Source organism: Emys orbicularis, chromosome 10, assembly GCF_028017835.1.
Source record: "Emys orbicularis isolate rEmyOrb1 chromosome 10, rEmyOrb1.hap1, whole genome shotgun sequence".
NCBI classification, from domain to species: domain Eukaryota; kingdom Metazoa; phylum Chordata; order Testudines; family Emydidae; genus Emys; species Emys orbicularis.
In genome coordinates this window covers 6874449-6888820 of record NC_088692.1, presented here as the reverse complement: position 1 = coordinate 6888820, position 14372 = coordinate 6874449, and the positions used below count along the sequence as shown (strand labels likewise).

The 14372-nt window shown below is 48.6% G+C and overlaps 1 protein-coding gene across 1 annotated transcript; it reads left to right on the top strand.

The window, feature by feature from the left end:
* The first annotated feature begins 2234 nt into the window (after positions 1-2234).
* SMCR8 (SMCR8-C9orf72 complex subunit) lies at positions 2235-8409 on the top strand. The gene is made up of 2 exons (XM_065412755.1): positions 2235-4579; positions 7956-8409. Exons 1-2 carry the CDS (start codon positions 2235-2237, stop codon positions 8407-8409), a joined length of 2799 nt encoding a protein of 932 aa, XP_065268827.1.
* Positions 8410-14372: the final 5963 nt, after the last annotated feature.

Below are 14372 nucleotides of genomic sequence, written 5' to 3'. Positions count from 1 at the left end.
GGGCAGCTCCCAACTTGCCAAGACATGTTGCCCTTTCCTCAGGCTGCTGCCACTTTCCCGCAATCAGACACCCAACAGGTATCAGTAAAAGTCTTGGCTTAAGGAGTCCACCTCCAGGAGGCGATCTCACACGGTGAGCAACCACTCTAAAGTACCCCTGGCATGATTTTGATGGGTCAGTAGTTAGAGACCCTCAAGCTTCCCCACTGATGTCTGCTGGCAGCTCACTGTAAATTCCACCTCACGTGTTTTTAAAAGTTAAAGCAGATGCTAACTCAGGATGTATATCTGAGCTAGAAGAGATTTCCAGTCCCTTCCCCAATAACAATGCAGTATTTACCCCATCACCCATATCCTTTCCCCACTAGACTCAACCTCCTGAACCCTCCCCCTCTCAGCCCAATGGCAAGGGCTCCCCCTCCTCCCTGTCCCCCTCCTCAGCCCAATGACAAGTCCCCCTGCCCCCCTCAGCCCAATGGCAGGGCTCCCCCTCCTCCCTAGCCCCCTCTCAGCCCAATGACAACCCCCGCCCGCCCAATGGCAGGGCTCCCCCTCCTCCCTAGCCCCCTCTCAGCCCAATGACAACCCCCCCCCGCCCAATGGCAGGGCTCCCCCTCCTCCCTAGCCCCCTCTCAGCCCAATGACAACCCCCCCCGCCCAATAGCAGGGCTCCCCCTCCTCCCTAGCCCCCTCTCAGCCCAATGACAACCCCCCCCCCCCGCCCAATGGCAGGGCTCCCCCTCCTCCCTAGCCCCCTCTCAGCCCAATGACAACCCCCCCCGCCCAATGGCAGGGCTCCCCCTCCTTCCTAGCCCTCTCTCAGCCCAATGACAACCCCCCCCCCCCGCCCAATGGCAGGGCTCCCCCTCCTCCCTAGCCCCCTCTCAGCCCAATGACAACCCCCCCCGCCCAATGGCAGGGCTCCCCCTCCTTCCTAGCCTCCTCTCAGCCCAATGACAACCCCCCCCCGCCCAATGGCAGGGCTCCCCCTCCTCCCTAGTCCCCTCTCAGCCCAATGACAAGCCCCCCCCCCCGCCCAATGGCAGGGCTCCCCCTCCTCCCTGGGCCCCTCCCTGCCCCCCCAGCCCAATGGCAGGGGATCCCCCTCTCCCCTCAGCCTAATGCCAGGGGCTCTGCTCCCCACTGTGCTGAGGGCTCCTAGAACCAGGGCGCCACGATTCCCTCCAATATACTTCGCCTTCCCTCCTCCCAGCCGAATTCCACGCCGCCGCGGCGCACACTGTCGTGACGAGAGAGGGAAAGGGCGCCGTTTACCTATTTTTACGCCTTGCCGTAAAGTGGCCCCGCCGCCTGCTGCCGGCGAGAACTACAACTCCCAAGAGGCCCCGCGGCTTCATTTCTATTTTTAAAAACGGTGATTCGCGTCTGCTCCTGCCCGCGAGGCGCCGCCGAGGCTTTCAATAACGTCTGGAGGGTTACACTGACAGCGGTAAACAGAACAACCCCCGGGCACGGAAACCATTTCCGGGTCAGGGGTCACCGCCTGAACGGGTCATGTGATCGGAAGATGGCTGCCGGGCCGCGGGCCCTGTGAGGGAAGTGACGGTTCCTGGTTCGAGCGCCAGCCGGGGAGAAGCGGGCCGGGGGTCGGGGCGGCTCGGCTGGTGTTAGCGCCTGGCGTGGAGGAGGCCCCGGGCTGGGGGAGCAGCCCGCCCTCCGTGCTTGCAAGGACAGCCCGAGCTGGCGGGGGCAGAGCCGGCCCCTGCCCGTGTCCGGAGTCGGGGAGAGAACCGGCCCTGTGCGGGCGGCGACCAGCGTGAGCGAGGAGCTGGCGGGGGGGGGGGCCCGCCCCCGGCATCCCGGAGCGGGGGGGGGGGGAGCGGTCCTTTGGGCTCGTGACTGTGAACCTGGGGTGGGGGAGAGGCTGAGCCCCAAGGACTGCGGGAGTTAGGGGTACCTGGAAACGGCGTGAAGCTGATCTCTAGGGGTGCTGAGTGCGTGGCTGGGGCTGAGACAGCTGATCCCGGCGACTGAGAATTTAGGAATATGGGGAATTAACTTGCCAGGCACCTTGGATGAGGAGGGCTGACTCCCTTCCACCCCCCAGAGACCCTGAGGTGGGAGGACCTTAGCCCTGGACAGGGGTTGGGAAAGGAGGCAGTTCCTTTAGTGTGAGAAGCGTTTCTTCCCCTGATGGGTTCTGGTTGATCTTTTCAGTTTTGGGGTTGGGGGAAGGGTTCCCTTTTCCATGTCCTTTCACTCCACCTATAAATATGATCAGCGCCCCTGATGTGGTGGCTTTTACCAAAGAGGAAGAGTTTGAAGAGGAGGCATACAATGAACCATCCCTGCCCGAGGAGTACTCTGTGCCACTGTTCCCCTTTGCTAACCACGGTGCCAACCCCTGGTCCAAGTTTTCAGGCTCCAAGTTCACCAAGGACTTCATTCTCATCTCCGAGTTCTCAGAGCAAGTGGGCCCACAGCCTTTGTTGACCATCCCGGATGATGCCAAAGTCTCTGGCACTTTTGATCTGAACTATTTTTCCCTCCGGATCATGTCTGTGGATTATCAAGCCTCCTTTGTGGGGCACCCTCCTGGATGCTCCTACCCAAAGCTAAACTTTGTGGAGGATTCCAAAGTGGTGTTGGGAGATTCCAAGGAAGGAGCTTTTGCTTATGTGCACCATCTAACTCTTTATGACCTTGAAGCTAGAGGCTTTGTGAGGCCTTTCTGCATGGCGTACATTTCCACTGACGAGCACAAAATCATGCAACAGTTTCAGGAGCTCTCTACAGAGTTCTCCAAAGCATCAGAGTGCTTAAAGACTGGTAACAGGAAAGCTTTTGCCAATGAACTTGAAAAGAAACTGAAAGACCTTGATTACACCAGGACAGTGCTGCACAATGAAACAGAGATACAGAAGAAAGCAAATGACAAAGGATTTTACACAACCCAGGCCATTGAGAAAGCTAATGAACTGGCTAGTGTTGAAAAGTCCATTATTGAGCATCAAGACCTGTTAAAGCAAATCAGGTCATATCCTTATAGAAAACTGAAGGATTCTGATTTCCATCCATATGAGCCAGAGTGTGCACTGGATCAAGCTAACCCAAGCTTTGATCAAGATTCTACTACCTCTAACCCTGATGAGCCCAGTGAAACGCATCTTTATGCACGGATGCCATCTTACACCCCTAAACTCATCAAAGCAAAATCTGCCAAATGTTTTGACAAGAAGCTGAAAACCTTGGAGGAACTCTGTGATGTTTATTTTTTCACCCAAACTCTTGATCAGTTAAATCAAATAGAGAAAACATTTAGAGGCGATGTGTGCTACCTTTTGACCAATCAGATCTGTAAAGCACTTTTAAAGCAGCAAAGTATAACTAACTTCCTTTTTGAAGAGAAGTCTGTTTTAGATGAAAAACCAGCTGAAAAACAGTACAGTGGTTGTCAGGGATCTAATCAAGACACTGTCAACACCAAGTGTTTGGAAGAATCTCCAATTCCTAAAGTGTTAATCAGCTTGGAATCTTACAAATCTAGTGTGGAGTCTGTACCTATCAAGATGGAGCAGGAGATTGAAGATTCCCAAGAACCAGAAGTGACTGAACCTATTGCTTTTGACCGGGAGAATTTGGAATACCTTGATGCAGACATTAAAGGGAGTATTAGTAGCGGTGAAAGCATTGAGGTTTTGGGAACAGAAAAGTCTACTGCTGTTCTGACAAAATCTGAGAGCCAGGCAAGTTTGCCTATCCACCCAAGTCCACAGGTGGTCAGGAGCAAGGCAGTTAGCAGAAGGACCATCAGTGAGGACAGCATTGAAGTCCTCAGCTTGTGTCCTTCAGAATCTTTGATCCCTGAAGATTTTAAAGCAAGCTACCCAAGTGCCATTAATGAAGAATCTTATGCAGATGATGAAGGTCGAGGTATTCACGTCAGCCCGCGTTTAAATCCATCTAACGTTGAAGAGATGGAAGGCAATTCTGAACAGGAGAAATTATTGCCAGTTGATTCTGCCTGTTGTATTGGGAAAGAGTCTCCAAACTTTTTAGAGCCTTTACCTGACCTAACACACAAACATTGTGATGATGATGGTGTGGTCAGTATTCCACCACAGCCATATAGACGGGTGGATCAGGGATTTCATGTGAACTTCACAGACTGTTCTTCACATGATGATGTCTCAGGAGGACTGCTTTCATATGAACTTGATCCGCATTACTTAAGCAGTAGAGAGGCCAGTAGAATTAGTCTGGATGAATACTCAGACTCCACAAGCTATGTGAGCAGTGCAGCATCCACATGTTCTGAGACTCCTTCTCCGGCTCATCCTCTCAGTCACTTTAATGAAAGGCACAAAAAAAAGGCTGGCCAGAATGCCTTGAAGTTCATTAGGCAATATCCCTTTGCTCATCCTGCAATATATTCTCTGCTCAGTGGAAGGACGCTAATAGTGCTGGGGGAAGATGAAGCAATGGTAAAGAAACTTGTGACTGCTCTCTCCATCTTTGTTCCTAATTGTGGGGTGTATGCCAAGCCTGTGAAACACTGGGTCACTTCCCCTTTGAATATCATGGATTTTCAGAAGTGGAAGCTGATTGGACTGCAGAGGTAAACTAACAGAGATCTCCTTCAAATAGTAGATTCATGGGCTTATTAATGTTAAGAGGTCCAAGCGAATAGTTCCTTTTTTGAGACTTCTTACGTTAAAAAAGGAAGTATTGAAGGGGAATTGATACTATTGAAACTGGAAGCACCCCCCCCCCCAGTCACTTTCATTGGGTGGGGCTTGTTGCTACACATTTCTGCTTGTTAGGTGTACATGTGTGTCTGTATAAGACAGTGGTCCCCAAACTTTTTATGTCACACCCCACCCAGGGGCCGGGAGCAGTGCTGCGGTTGGGGGCCAAGAGCTGAAGCTGGGGGTGGAGCTGGTTGGCGCTACCTCCCCGCCCCCTGCAGGAGCTGGCCTGAACCTGCCGCACCCCCCAGAATGTTCCTCTGTGCCCCCCTACGGTGGTGTGCTCCGCAGTTTGGGGACCACTGGTGTAAAGGGTGGTATTTCCTCCAGTACTTTCCTTCCCAGAAATCCTTTTAAGTGTTAAACTTCCAATGCATTCTGTTGGGTGTTAGCCATCAGATTCCTGTTAAAGTCAATGGGAAATCATACAGCTAAAATACCAAAGAGCCCCATCCAGCAAAGCACTCAAGCAAGTGTATTGGTCCAGTGCTTTGCTGGAGCATGGCCATAATACTTTAAGGTGTCTCTTTGAATTCCTTTTTGTGCTCCCACCAGAGGGGTCGGAACCTCTTGGGTAGAAGTCTGCTTTTCTTCTAGCTGAAGTTTGTTTTAAACCGTCCTCCTTGTCACATGGGCCTTTAGTTTTCCATTAGGTTTTTATTAAGAAATGTGCTTTTGATTAAGTGAAAGTCTAGAACATCTGACCAACAGCAGTTGTTTGAGTTAGAGGGAAAGTGGCCTGCTTGTATCCGTGTATTAGCAACCCCGCCAGTCAGGTGATGGGGAGAGAAACAAAAGTCCTGTTCTGAGCCCTGCGGTGATGTGTCTAAATACAGTGGAACGCGTTTAGAGTGAAAGCGCACTGTAAAATGGCACGAAAGGCCCAGATTGCTCCATGTGCTGCAAGGGTCAAACTTCAGTTTGGCTTATGGGGAAACTTGTGCTTTAGGTGAAGATATTCGGTGGGAAAGCAGCACTGGAAGAGGGTTTCCCTGGGGCTGTACGATATTTCTAAAATCGAATTATTCAGTTCTTAAAACGTACGCTATTACTTTGTTTGCCTCTATATAAAAACAGTGCCTTTGCATGTTGCATTTCCTACCTTTATAGAATTAAGCTGTGTTCTGGAATGGTACATTTATTCAAACATCCATGTAAGTCAAAATAACAGTTCTTTAACTGTGCTACCAGTTACTACTGTGCTCTGGCTTTGGTGTCTGGGTGGAGAGTAGAGTTTGTAGGGATGGCTAGTACCCCCGTTACAGATCAGCAACTCTTCTCTCTGGTTTGAGGGTGGGGTGCGCCTCTCCTGACAAGGCGACCATAACCACGCAGAATTGGGAGCACTAAGTTGTCTTAAGGTTATGATTATCTCGGTTAAATCACACACACTTGTTAGGTGACTGCATGTTGTGAATGTCCTTTGACTTCGCATCTCAGCGAGAAATGCCCAGACTCTGTAGTGGAACTCTCTTGTCTAAGGATTATTTACAAAAAGTTTCTCTACAAGTAGAGTTTCACCAACATCAAAGCAACTATCTAGCAAAAATAATTCTGGGGGACATGGTCAGCTGTTGGAAAGGGGACCCCCTAAAGGCTGTTCCTTCACTTCCAGTAGAGAACAGTAGCAATATTTGCATCTATTCACCAGCGATTGCTTCTTAGTTCTTGCATGCCCCAGGATAGTAGTGACTTGACTTCTTATCCCCCACCTCCCCCACTCAGCAGGAAGCAGTAATTCCCTACGGGTATAGTATTTAACTTCCAGGTGGTGATTGTGCAGTTAGCACACTGGCTCACCACTGTAGTTGAACTGGTGCTTTGCTGAGAACTGACAGTCCATTGAAGCAGTTGAGGCGTTTCGCTTAAGTTACTCCTGGGGGGATTCTGCGGGACAGCGTGCCCGGAGAACACCTCCCACCCCTGCAGAATTCCTGTGTTTCCCTGCCAAAAACTGAAGGGAAGCCGCCCGGGGCGGGGGGAGGACCACAGGTGCAGGTTTTTTTGGGGGGGGGTTGCCCCCCCCCAAACAGAGGCAAGGCATGGGGGGGCACACAGGGTTATATGCCAGTGCCTCCCCCCTCACTTCTGCAAGTGCAAAGCAACCCAGCTGAAGGAAGGAGGCTGAATCTCTGCTCTGTGACTCTGTAGCTGAATGCCGCTTCCTGGCTCCTAGTGCTAATTTTGCTACCCTTTTCTGTGCTGGGAGCCTTCCTGTTTTTTGTGCAGCAGTGAGTGCCCAAGGTGGGGGAGTTGAGGGGGTGGGGGAAAGAGGCAGTGGGGGAAGGGGGGGTGGAATAGGACGGGGCCGAGGAATGTGGGAGGGAGGGGAATGGAGAAGAAAAGGGAATAGAGGAATCGTGGGTGGGAAGAGGTATCACCTCGGCTCTCCCGTTAAGCAGGTCCATCGAACCCTCACCCTGACAAGCCCTACCACCCTACATCTGGACCCCTCCAATGAGCCCCCTCCCAGCACCCGGACCCCCCACACAGACACCCTCACCAAGCCCCATCTCCCCACACCCAGACCGCCCTCCGCCAAGCCCCAACCACCTTCACCTGGATCCGCTGCAGAGTCCCATTGCCCCTGCACCTGGAACCCCCCAATGAGCCCCTGTGCATCCAGATCTCCCACTGAGCTGCCCGCATCCACACTGCCCCACACAGAAACCTCTCACCCCACACCAGGATCCCCCACACTAAGCCCCTCCACACTTGGATCCTGCTGGGCTGAGCCTGCCCACCCACAACAGGTGTGCCTGGCACAGAGGGCAGGGCCCCGAGATGTTTCTGGGGTAGGCCCAGCCCCTGCACTGTGTCAGGGTCAGGTGCAGGCTCACTGCCGAGCCCCTGTACTAGGAGAGGGGGGGCTTCAGGGTGATCTCCCACCTCAGTGCAGCCAGTGGCCTCTGCTCCCCATGCCATGCTGGAATCACATTTATTTATTGACAAATAACGTGCAGAATTTTAAAATATTGTACATATTTTTAATTTTTTGGCACAGAATTCCCTCAGGAGTATTTCAGTGTAAGCCGAGGTTCACTGTGGACACCTTTATAGGCTCCTCTACATTCGATCTCTGCTACCAAATCCGAGTGACAAGTTTCCTCTTAAAGATGATCACACTGTAGTTTATGAAACCTTTCAATCTAGTTTCTACAAACGTCGTGTCTTTGTATCATCTGTCAGTGTTTCACAGCTTCCCTTGTGTTCCTTAGCATGCTGTATCTCTCTTCTCTTTCGCAGAGTGGTTTCCCCTGCTGGTGTTAATATGCTGCACTCCTTGGGTCGATACAGCCGGTACATCAGCATTCTGGATGCAGACAGTAAGACTCTACGCTGCCCCCTTTATAAAGGAACCCTGGTGCCCAGGCTTGCTGATCACCGCACTCAGATCAAACGAGGAAGCACCTACTATATGCATGTCCAAAATATTCTAACTCAGCTGTGTTCTAAGGCCTTCCTGTACGCCTTCTGCCATCACTTGCACCTTCCCATCAACGAAACCGAAACAGAGGAATCCATTGTGTCTCGCAGGATGAACTTTCTGAAACTTCATCTGGGACTTGTGAATGAAGATGTCAAAGTGGTACAGTACCTAGCAGAGCTATTGAAATTGCAGTACATTCAGGAACCTGTCAGTGGTATTAACCCTATGCTCAGATTTGACTACGTTCCCAGTTTTTTGTACAAAATTTAGTATCACCTGGGCTGCCCTTCTGTGGACTCTGATTTTGATGAAGATCATCTGTGCTTGACTTGGCTATTTACAAATATCTGCTATATCGGGAAGAATGCAAAGCAGTCAACATATTTGCAAGCAAGAGTCTGCTGTGTAGAAAACAGTGTCTGAAGGAACCTGATTTCTGTGCGACTCCCAGCAGCTGAGAACTGGATGTGTTGTACCCCAGCAAAGAAACGAGATCTAAAAATATTGGCCACTCCATCTTTAAATGTTAAAGGGACACTGTCAACTTTTAAAAACCTTACTAAGAACACCATTCCTTTCATGTTCATGGCGCAGGGAGGGTGGGAGAAGTCGGCTATCCTTATGGGGTGACATCTGACGAGTAGCGTCCAGTCCCCTCAGTGCATGGTAACTTGTATATTCAAGTTAAAACTTTGCATTTTCCTGGCGACATCAGCGTTGCTAGTGCATAGACAGGAGTGAAGTATGACCCCTGTGGATTTTGACTATTTTATATATACAGCAAAATACATTTGCCCAAGTGTAGGGGTGATACTGAGATATATATATTAAAGCTTCCAACCATGATGGAGGCTAAAAATTACCTGCCCACATTAAATAGTTCACAGTGTCCCTTTGCATTGTCTGTGCTGGTTAATGGTTCATGGAATTGATTGTTGCTGAGCCTATGAGCTAGAGATCAAAGCGTGTATTCTTCTGTTGACTTCTCAGCTTTGCTGGAAGATGAAAAGGTGTAAGGAGTCCTTCTGTATCTTAGACTGCACGGAGGCCCCCCCCTTCAGTGTGAATGTAGAGCACTGTGCCTTGTTAATTTGCAGCATTCTCTTTTCTTGATGACCTGGGGATGGGGAAGGAGACCTACAAGTCTTTAAAGCTTGCTAGGACTTTGCAGCACTGCTGTGGTGTCACCTTGAAGGAAATATGCTAGTTGAATAGCAAAAAGGGCCCCTGTTGGTTGCTCTCTCTGAGTTTAGAGAACGAATAGTGTAACTCGGCTGAAGCTGCACGCAGAGGGGGGGATGGGAACAAGGAGCCTCTTAGGGCAGGTGCTCAGGAGGGATCTGGAATGAATGTACTTGGAGTAAATGTTTTATCCTTTGTAGTTTTGTGTCGGGGGCTAGATTTGCATTGGATAGGAAAATGAGCGTAGGCTCGGCGGCAGCGAGTGCTGCTTCTGGCTCTGGCTCACCACTCCAAGTTAGTTAGTTAGTTTTAATGCCATGCCTTTGCAACTTCTCTACTACCTCTCCCATAGCATCCCTTGGGTAGTTCTGGATGCTGCGTGCAGTACTGCGTTTCACTGAGCCTATTCGTTGGATATTGAGGACTTTCAAAGCTCCTCCCACATTGCAAACTGTGCCAGAACCTTCATATTGCCTTTATGGTGAGTGCCGAAGGATTCATGCTTTGCTTTTGTCATGCATCTCTTCCTTCCAGGAGAATCTCCGAGGAGGTTACATCTCATCCATTGCCACCCCTTGGCTAGAGATTACTGCAGTACATCCAATGCCAGCCCCCAAAGTTCTTTTACGTGAGAGAAAAGTCTTGGTGGAAAAGCTCACCTTGGTTTTATTTCGTTTTAGCACTGTTCTTGTCTGATTCGGGGGGAACATGGGTTTTACTAGAGTAGCTGAACTGTGTGTGTATATATATATATATATATTTTTAAACCTCTGTCTAATGTGATTATGTGAGACAGTGCTGAAATTGAATGTAAATTTCTAATGTACCAGAGGAAGCTGCAATGCAGAGTGTTGGGTTTGTTAGTGTGTTTTAGATTCCGTTGATGCGATAGCTGCGCTCTTATGTAACGTGCATCCCAAACAAAAAGAGGCTCCTTAGAGCCATATTGTTCCTAGCATCCATAGTGCTGCAATACTGACTCCTCACACCGAGAAACGTCTTTGAGACAGAACTGAAGCAGACCTGGGGGAAGCAATGGGGAGGGAAGACCATCTTAAGTGTTAGTATCACTACTATAGTGAGACCAGGTGAAGCAGGAAATAGTGAGTTACTGCAAGCTCACTAAAGTCGGAGGTTGCTTGTGATTTTTAGCATGCAGTCGGGAGCCAGCGTAAAGTAGCTTTTTGCTGAAGGGCTGAGCAGTGTGTGCATGTGTCCCGTCAGCTTTACATGTGTCTGCGCACCATGCTGCAGAATTGTTTTCACATTTAAAGAGCATGTTTAAAGAACTTTTCTTTCTCAGATTCTAAATGTGACCGCCTGTATGCAGCTATTGCATGTGAACTGGGTCTGCTAAGTGAAAGCTATTTTTATACTTATATAAAAACACTGTAATGTACTAGGTGACTGAAGCCACTGCTTGTTAAATCAAGGGTTTGTCTTAATAACCTTAAGCCTAGACAAGATTCCAAGTAGAAAAAGAACAGCTGGGATCATAAGTGAATAATACAGGTAATACGATTCAGTCATAACCTCTCTGCCTATTAATTGACGGAGTGGAAATATATTCGTCTCAAGACCTCACCTTTGTACTGAAAAATAACCTGACGCTAATTGGGAGTGAGGAGGGTAAGACGTATTGAAGTCCGTGGAGACTTTTGTCTCTCCCTAGCTGACAGGCTGGTGATGGTTGCAGGATACAATATTACGGGACTTTCTAGTTACAGCAGCCTTTATCTGTACTTTGTGTAATCAGACTCCTAAGGTGGTAAATGAAGATTCTCATTTTTCTCTATGTGCAAAACTGCAATGGTGTCTACTGTTCTGTAAGGTGGGGTTAGCAGCAGTTGGGCTTCCACCAGTCTCAGTCCCCTGAGCTACCTCCCACAATGCATCTTCTTAATTTCAGAATCTCTCTTCTCTCCCCCCCCCCCCCTTTGGGGGTGATCCTGGACCATTTGACCTGCCCCTTTTGCTCCTGATTAAGAGGGACCTCTATGCTACATGCAACTTTTATTTGCTTTAATGTTGAGCGAGCAGTGCAGGTAAACCTGCTTCAGGAAACAGAGGCTTAGCTAACCTTGTAGCATAGAGACTGTTCCACTGAAAGTAGCTAGGCACAGCGGGAGTGGGTCTTAAACCTGAACTGGTAGATGCTTGTTGCTTGTGATTCCCTTTTCCTTTCATCCAGTGAGGGGGGAAAACCTACGGAAACCTGAACTGGCTGACAGTGGTTGGAAAGTTGATGCAACTCTTACAAGTTGCTTCTCTTGATTGAAAGCTTTTAGAGTCTATGGACTTACTGTATTGTAAGAGTCCATGCTTAGGCACTTTAAGACTTTACCTGGTCCTTAACCATGTTGCCTCAATACCTTCAGCTATCAGGAACCATTCATTAATTAGGAACTTAATACTAATGGTCCCCACTGCTGATACTGACATGCACATCAATAACTGGTTTATACTGGAATTGTCACTGCAAAGGCCAAGGTAAAACACCAGTGCATGTTGCGATTCAGCCACACCTTTTATACCAGAAGTGGTACCAGACCCTGCTGGGCTAGTAGTTGCTGCTGTACATTACTAAATGAAGTCCCTCCCCCTGAAAGCCTGCAGACCCACAGTCATATTGTGCTTCTGTAAATGCCACCAGCATGCACCGCACGACACGTTGCATGGCTGGCTGTGGTTCCCACTTCCTATTTTTGTGTTGTCTGTGTCAGGGAGACATGGTTTGTAAGCCCCACATGAGAATTCATCAGAGCAAAGGTCTCCCGTGGCCTTCTGCTGACTAGCCAGGACAGCAGGTTGCAATTACTGTCCTCTAGCTTCCTGTGTTTGAAGATGTATTGTTGGCTTGCACTCTTAATTAACCTAGCCTCATGCTTTCAGATACAACAATTAGGATGGTCAGCCATACGGAGGGAGGTGATGTTAATCCTCTACCAGCTGTTTCTCACAGAACAGTGCTCAGATTTACCTTAAGCCAGTAGTGATCATTTCTAAGCAGCTCAAAAGCTGTTTCGCCTTTAAACTCTAATAGGGAAGTACTGCCTGTGCTCTAGCAATAGAAATAGATCACTTTTTAAGGGGTTGGATATGTGGCTGGGGTTTGAAAGCCTGTAGGACTGACTGAGGGCTCTGCATCGCATGCCCTTCTCGGTTTTCATTAAGCAGCAGAATCCGTGCGGTCAGAAAGCCTGATGGTGCAAGATAGTGAGTGCCCAACTCCCGTTCAGACTCAGTGCCGGGGAGGTTTGGGCCTCCAATGGATGGGAGGGAGCTGCTACACACATGGGGCTGCTGTTAGGTTACAGCAGTTACAAAAGCCAACCGTCCCAGTGAAAAGCTAGAACAAGCGTTACAACTGGAAATTCAGTGAGCTGCAAAGGAGGCTGGTCCTGAAATACAGAGCTCCTGTTGTCCACTGGACCCCAAGTGAATAGTGCTACGTAAGGGCTTGCGTCCGCATAGCTTCGTCTCAGGGGTGTGAAAAATTACTTGGTCGATGGAAGAATTCTTCCATCGACCTAGCTACTGCCTCTCAGGGAGGTAGATTAGCTACAGCAATGGGAGAACCCCTCCCATTGGAGTAGTGTCCACACTGAAGCACTACAGCTTTGGCACTGTAGTGTTTTAAGTGTAGACGTAGCCTTAGCCAGCCAGTGACAGACGAGAGACTGGACCACCAATACATTTTAAAGTGAGAGCCTAGAACCTGCTACCATAGCTTGAGAAATCATAAACCTACTACATGCTGGTTGCTGAGAGATGCATTTTAACTGGAAGACAGAAGCACAGGATATCTGGCCTCACCCAACTACTCAGGACAGGGTAGGTCAGGAGATGAATGGGGCTGAGCTAAGAACTGCCTTTGAGGGCCATGAGTAGGCTGTGATGAATTCTCGTCTTATTTTAAAGCACCATATCTTATTACTGCATGTCGAGTTCCTTGTCCGTACCTGGGTACAGAGCACCTGCATCAGTAGTTAGACCGAGTGTCACCTGGAAGAAATCCAAGCCGCATGTTGTAACGTGTAGTGATGTAGGTGTTGCTGCACAAGAGCTTAACAGGTGTTAACACCAAATGAATCGTAGGAGAAATGTACTTTTAAAAGAATTATTTATTTGGGTTCAGATATTTTTGAAATACAAAAAAAGTTGGTTGTATTTTTTAAAGCTTATTCTTGTCATACCTTGTGGTTAAATTCTAATTTGACTGTGCTTATTAAAAAATGGTCCTAACTAAGCTTTGGGTTCAGATGTCTGAAAAACTGTCTGGACGTGTTGGCTTGAAATACTGACGTCATTCGGAACATGGATTAAGAGGGGAAGTCCGTGGTGTGTGCTTTGGAGTTAGAAAAGCACCAGAAATTTGTTTCTTTCAGTAGCTCAGTCTTGCAAAATTGCATCTGGACTAGTATGTTTGCCAATCACGATTACAATGGAAACCTGGTTGTCAGAGTTACTCTCCCATGGAGAGTGGGATAGTGAATTAGCTATTCTGAAACTAGCAAGACATGTTTGAAGGTAGTAAAGTCTGATGCTTTCCTACTGCAATCTTTAAATACAAAATGTGACTGTATGTTAAGTGGCTCCCATGGGAAATCTGAATAGAACAGCTTATGTTGCTGAGAATCTCTTTAAAATATGGCATAGATCCCTGGCTCAGAGCAAAGCCTGTTCATGCATTCCATTAATCAGTAGTTTGGAAATATGCTCGCTATAAGTTGAGCATCTGCAGCCCCCCTTAACTCCAGTGTGTGTGGGAGGCGCATCAGCATCTTTGCAGATCTGTCAGTAATTGGACTTTAGAGCTACCCTGTTTGTCCTCATTAAAAGTGCAGTTGATGTATTAAAAATCAGGTGCCAAATTTCAATCCTTTAAAAAGAATTAAGTGCTGCACCGTTCACAGTTACTAGAAAAGGAACCGTTTCCTAAACGGAGGCTTACCAGCCCCTTGGTCGTGCCCACAAGCCTGGGGCAGCGCCCTACAGGGGTAGCCTAGGGGGAGAGACAGGTAAAAAAAATTAACTTTTAAAAAGCCATC

Excerpts from the sequence above, each read along its gene's own strand:
- SMCR8 (XM_065412755.1), top strand. The coding sequence starts at position 2,235 with ATGATCAGCGCCCCTGATGTGGTGGCTTTTACCAAAGAGGAAGAGTTT. Across the intron at positions 4,580-7,955 it reads AAGCTGATTGGACTGCAGAG|AGTGGTTTCCCCTGCTGGTG; the intron begins GTAAACTAACAG and ends TCTCTTTCGCAG.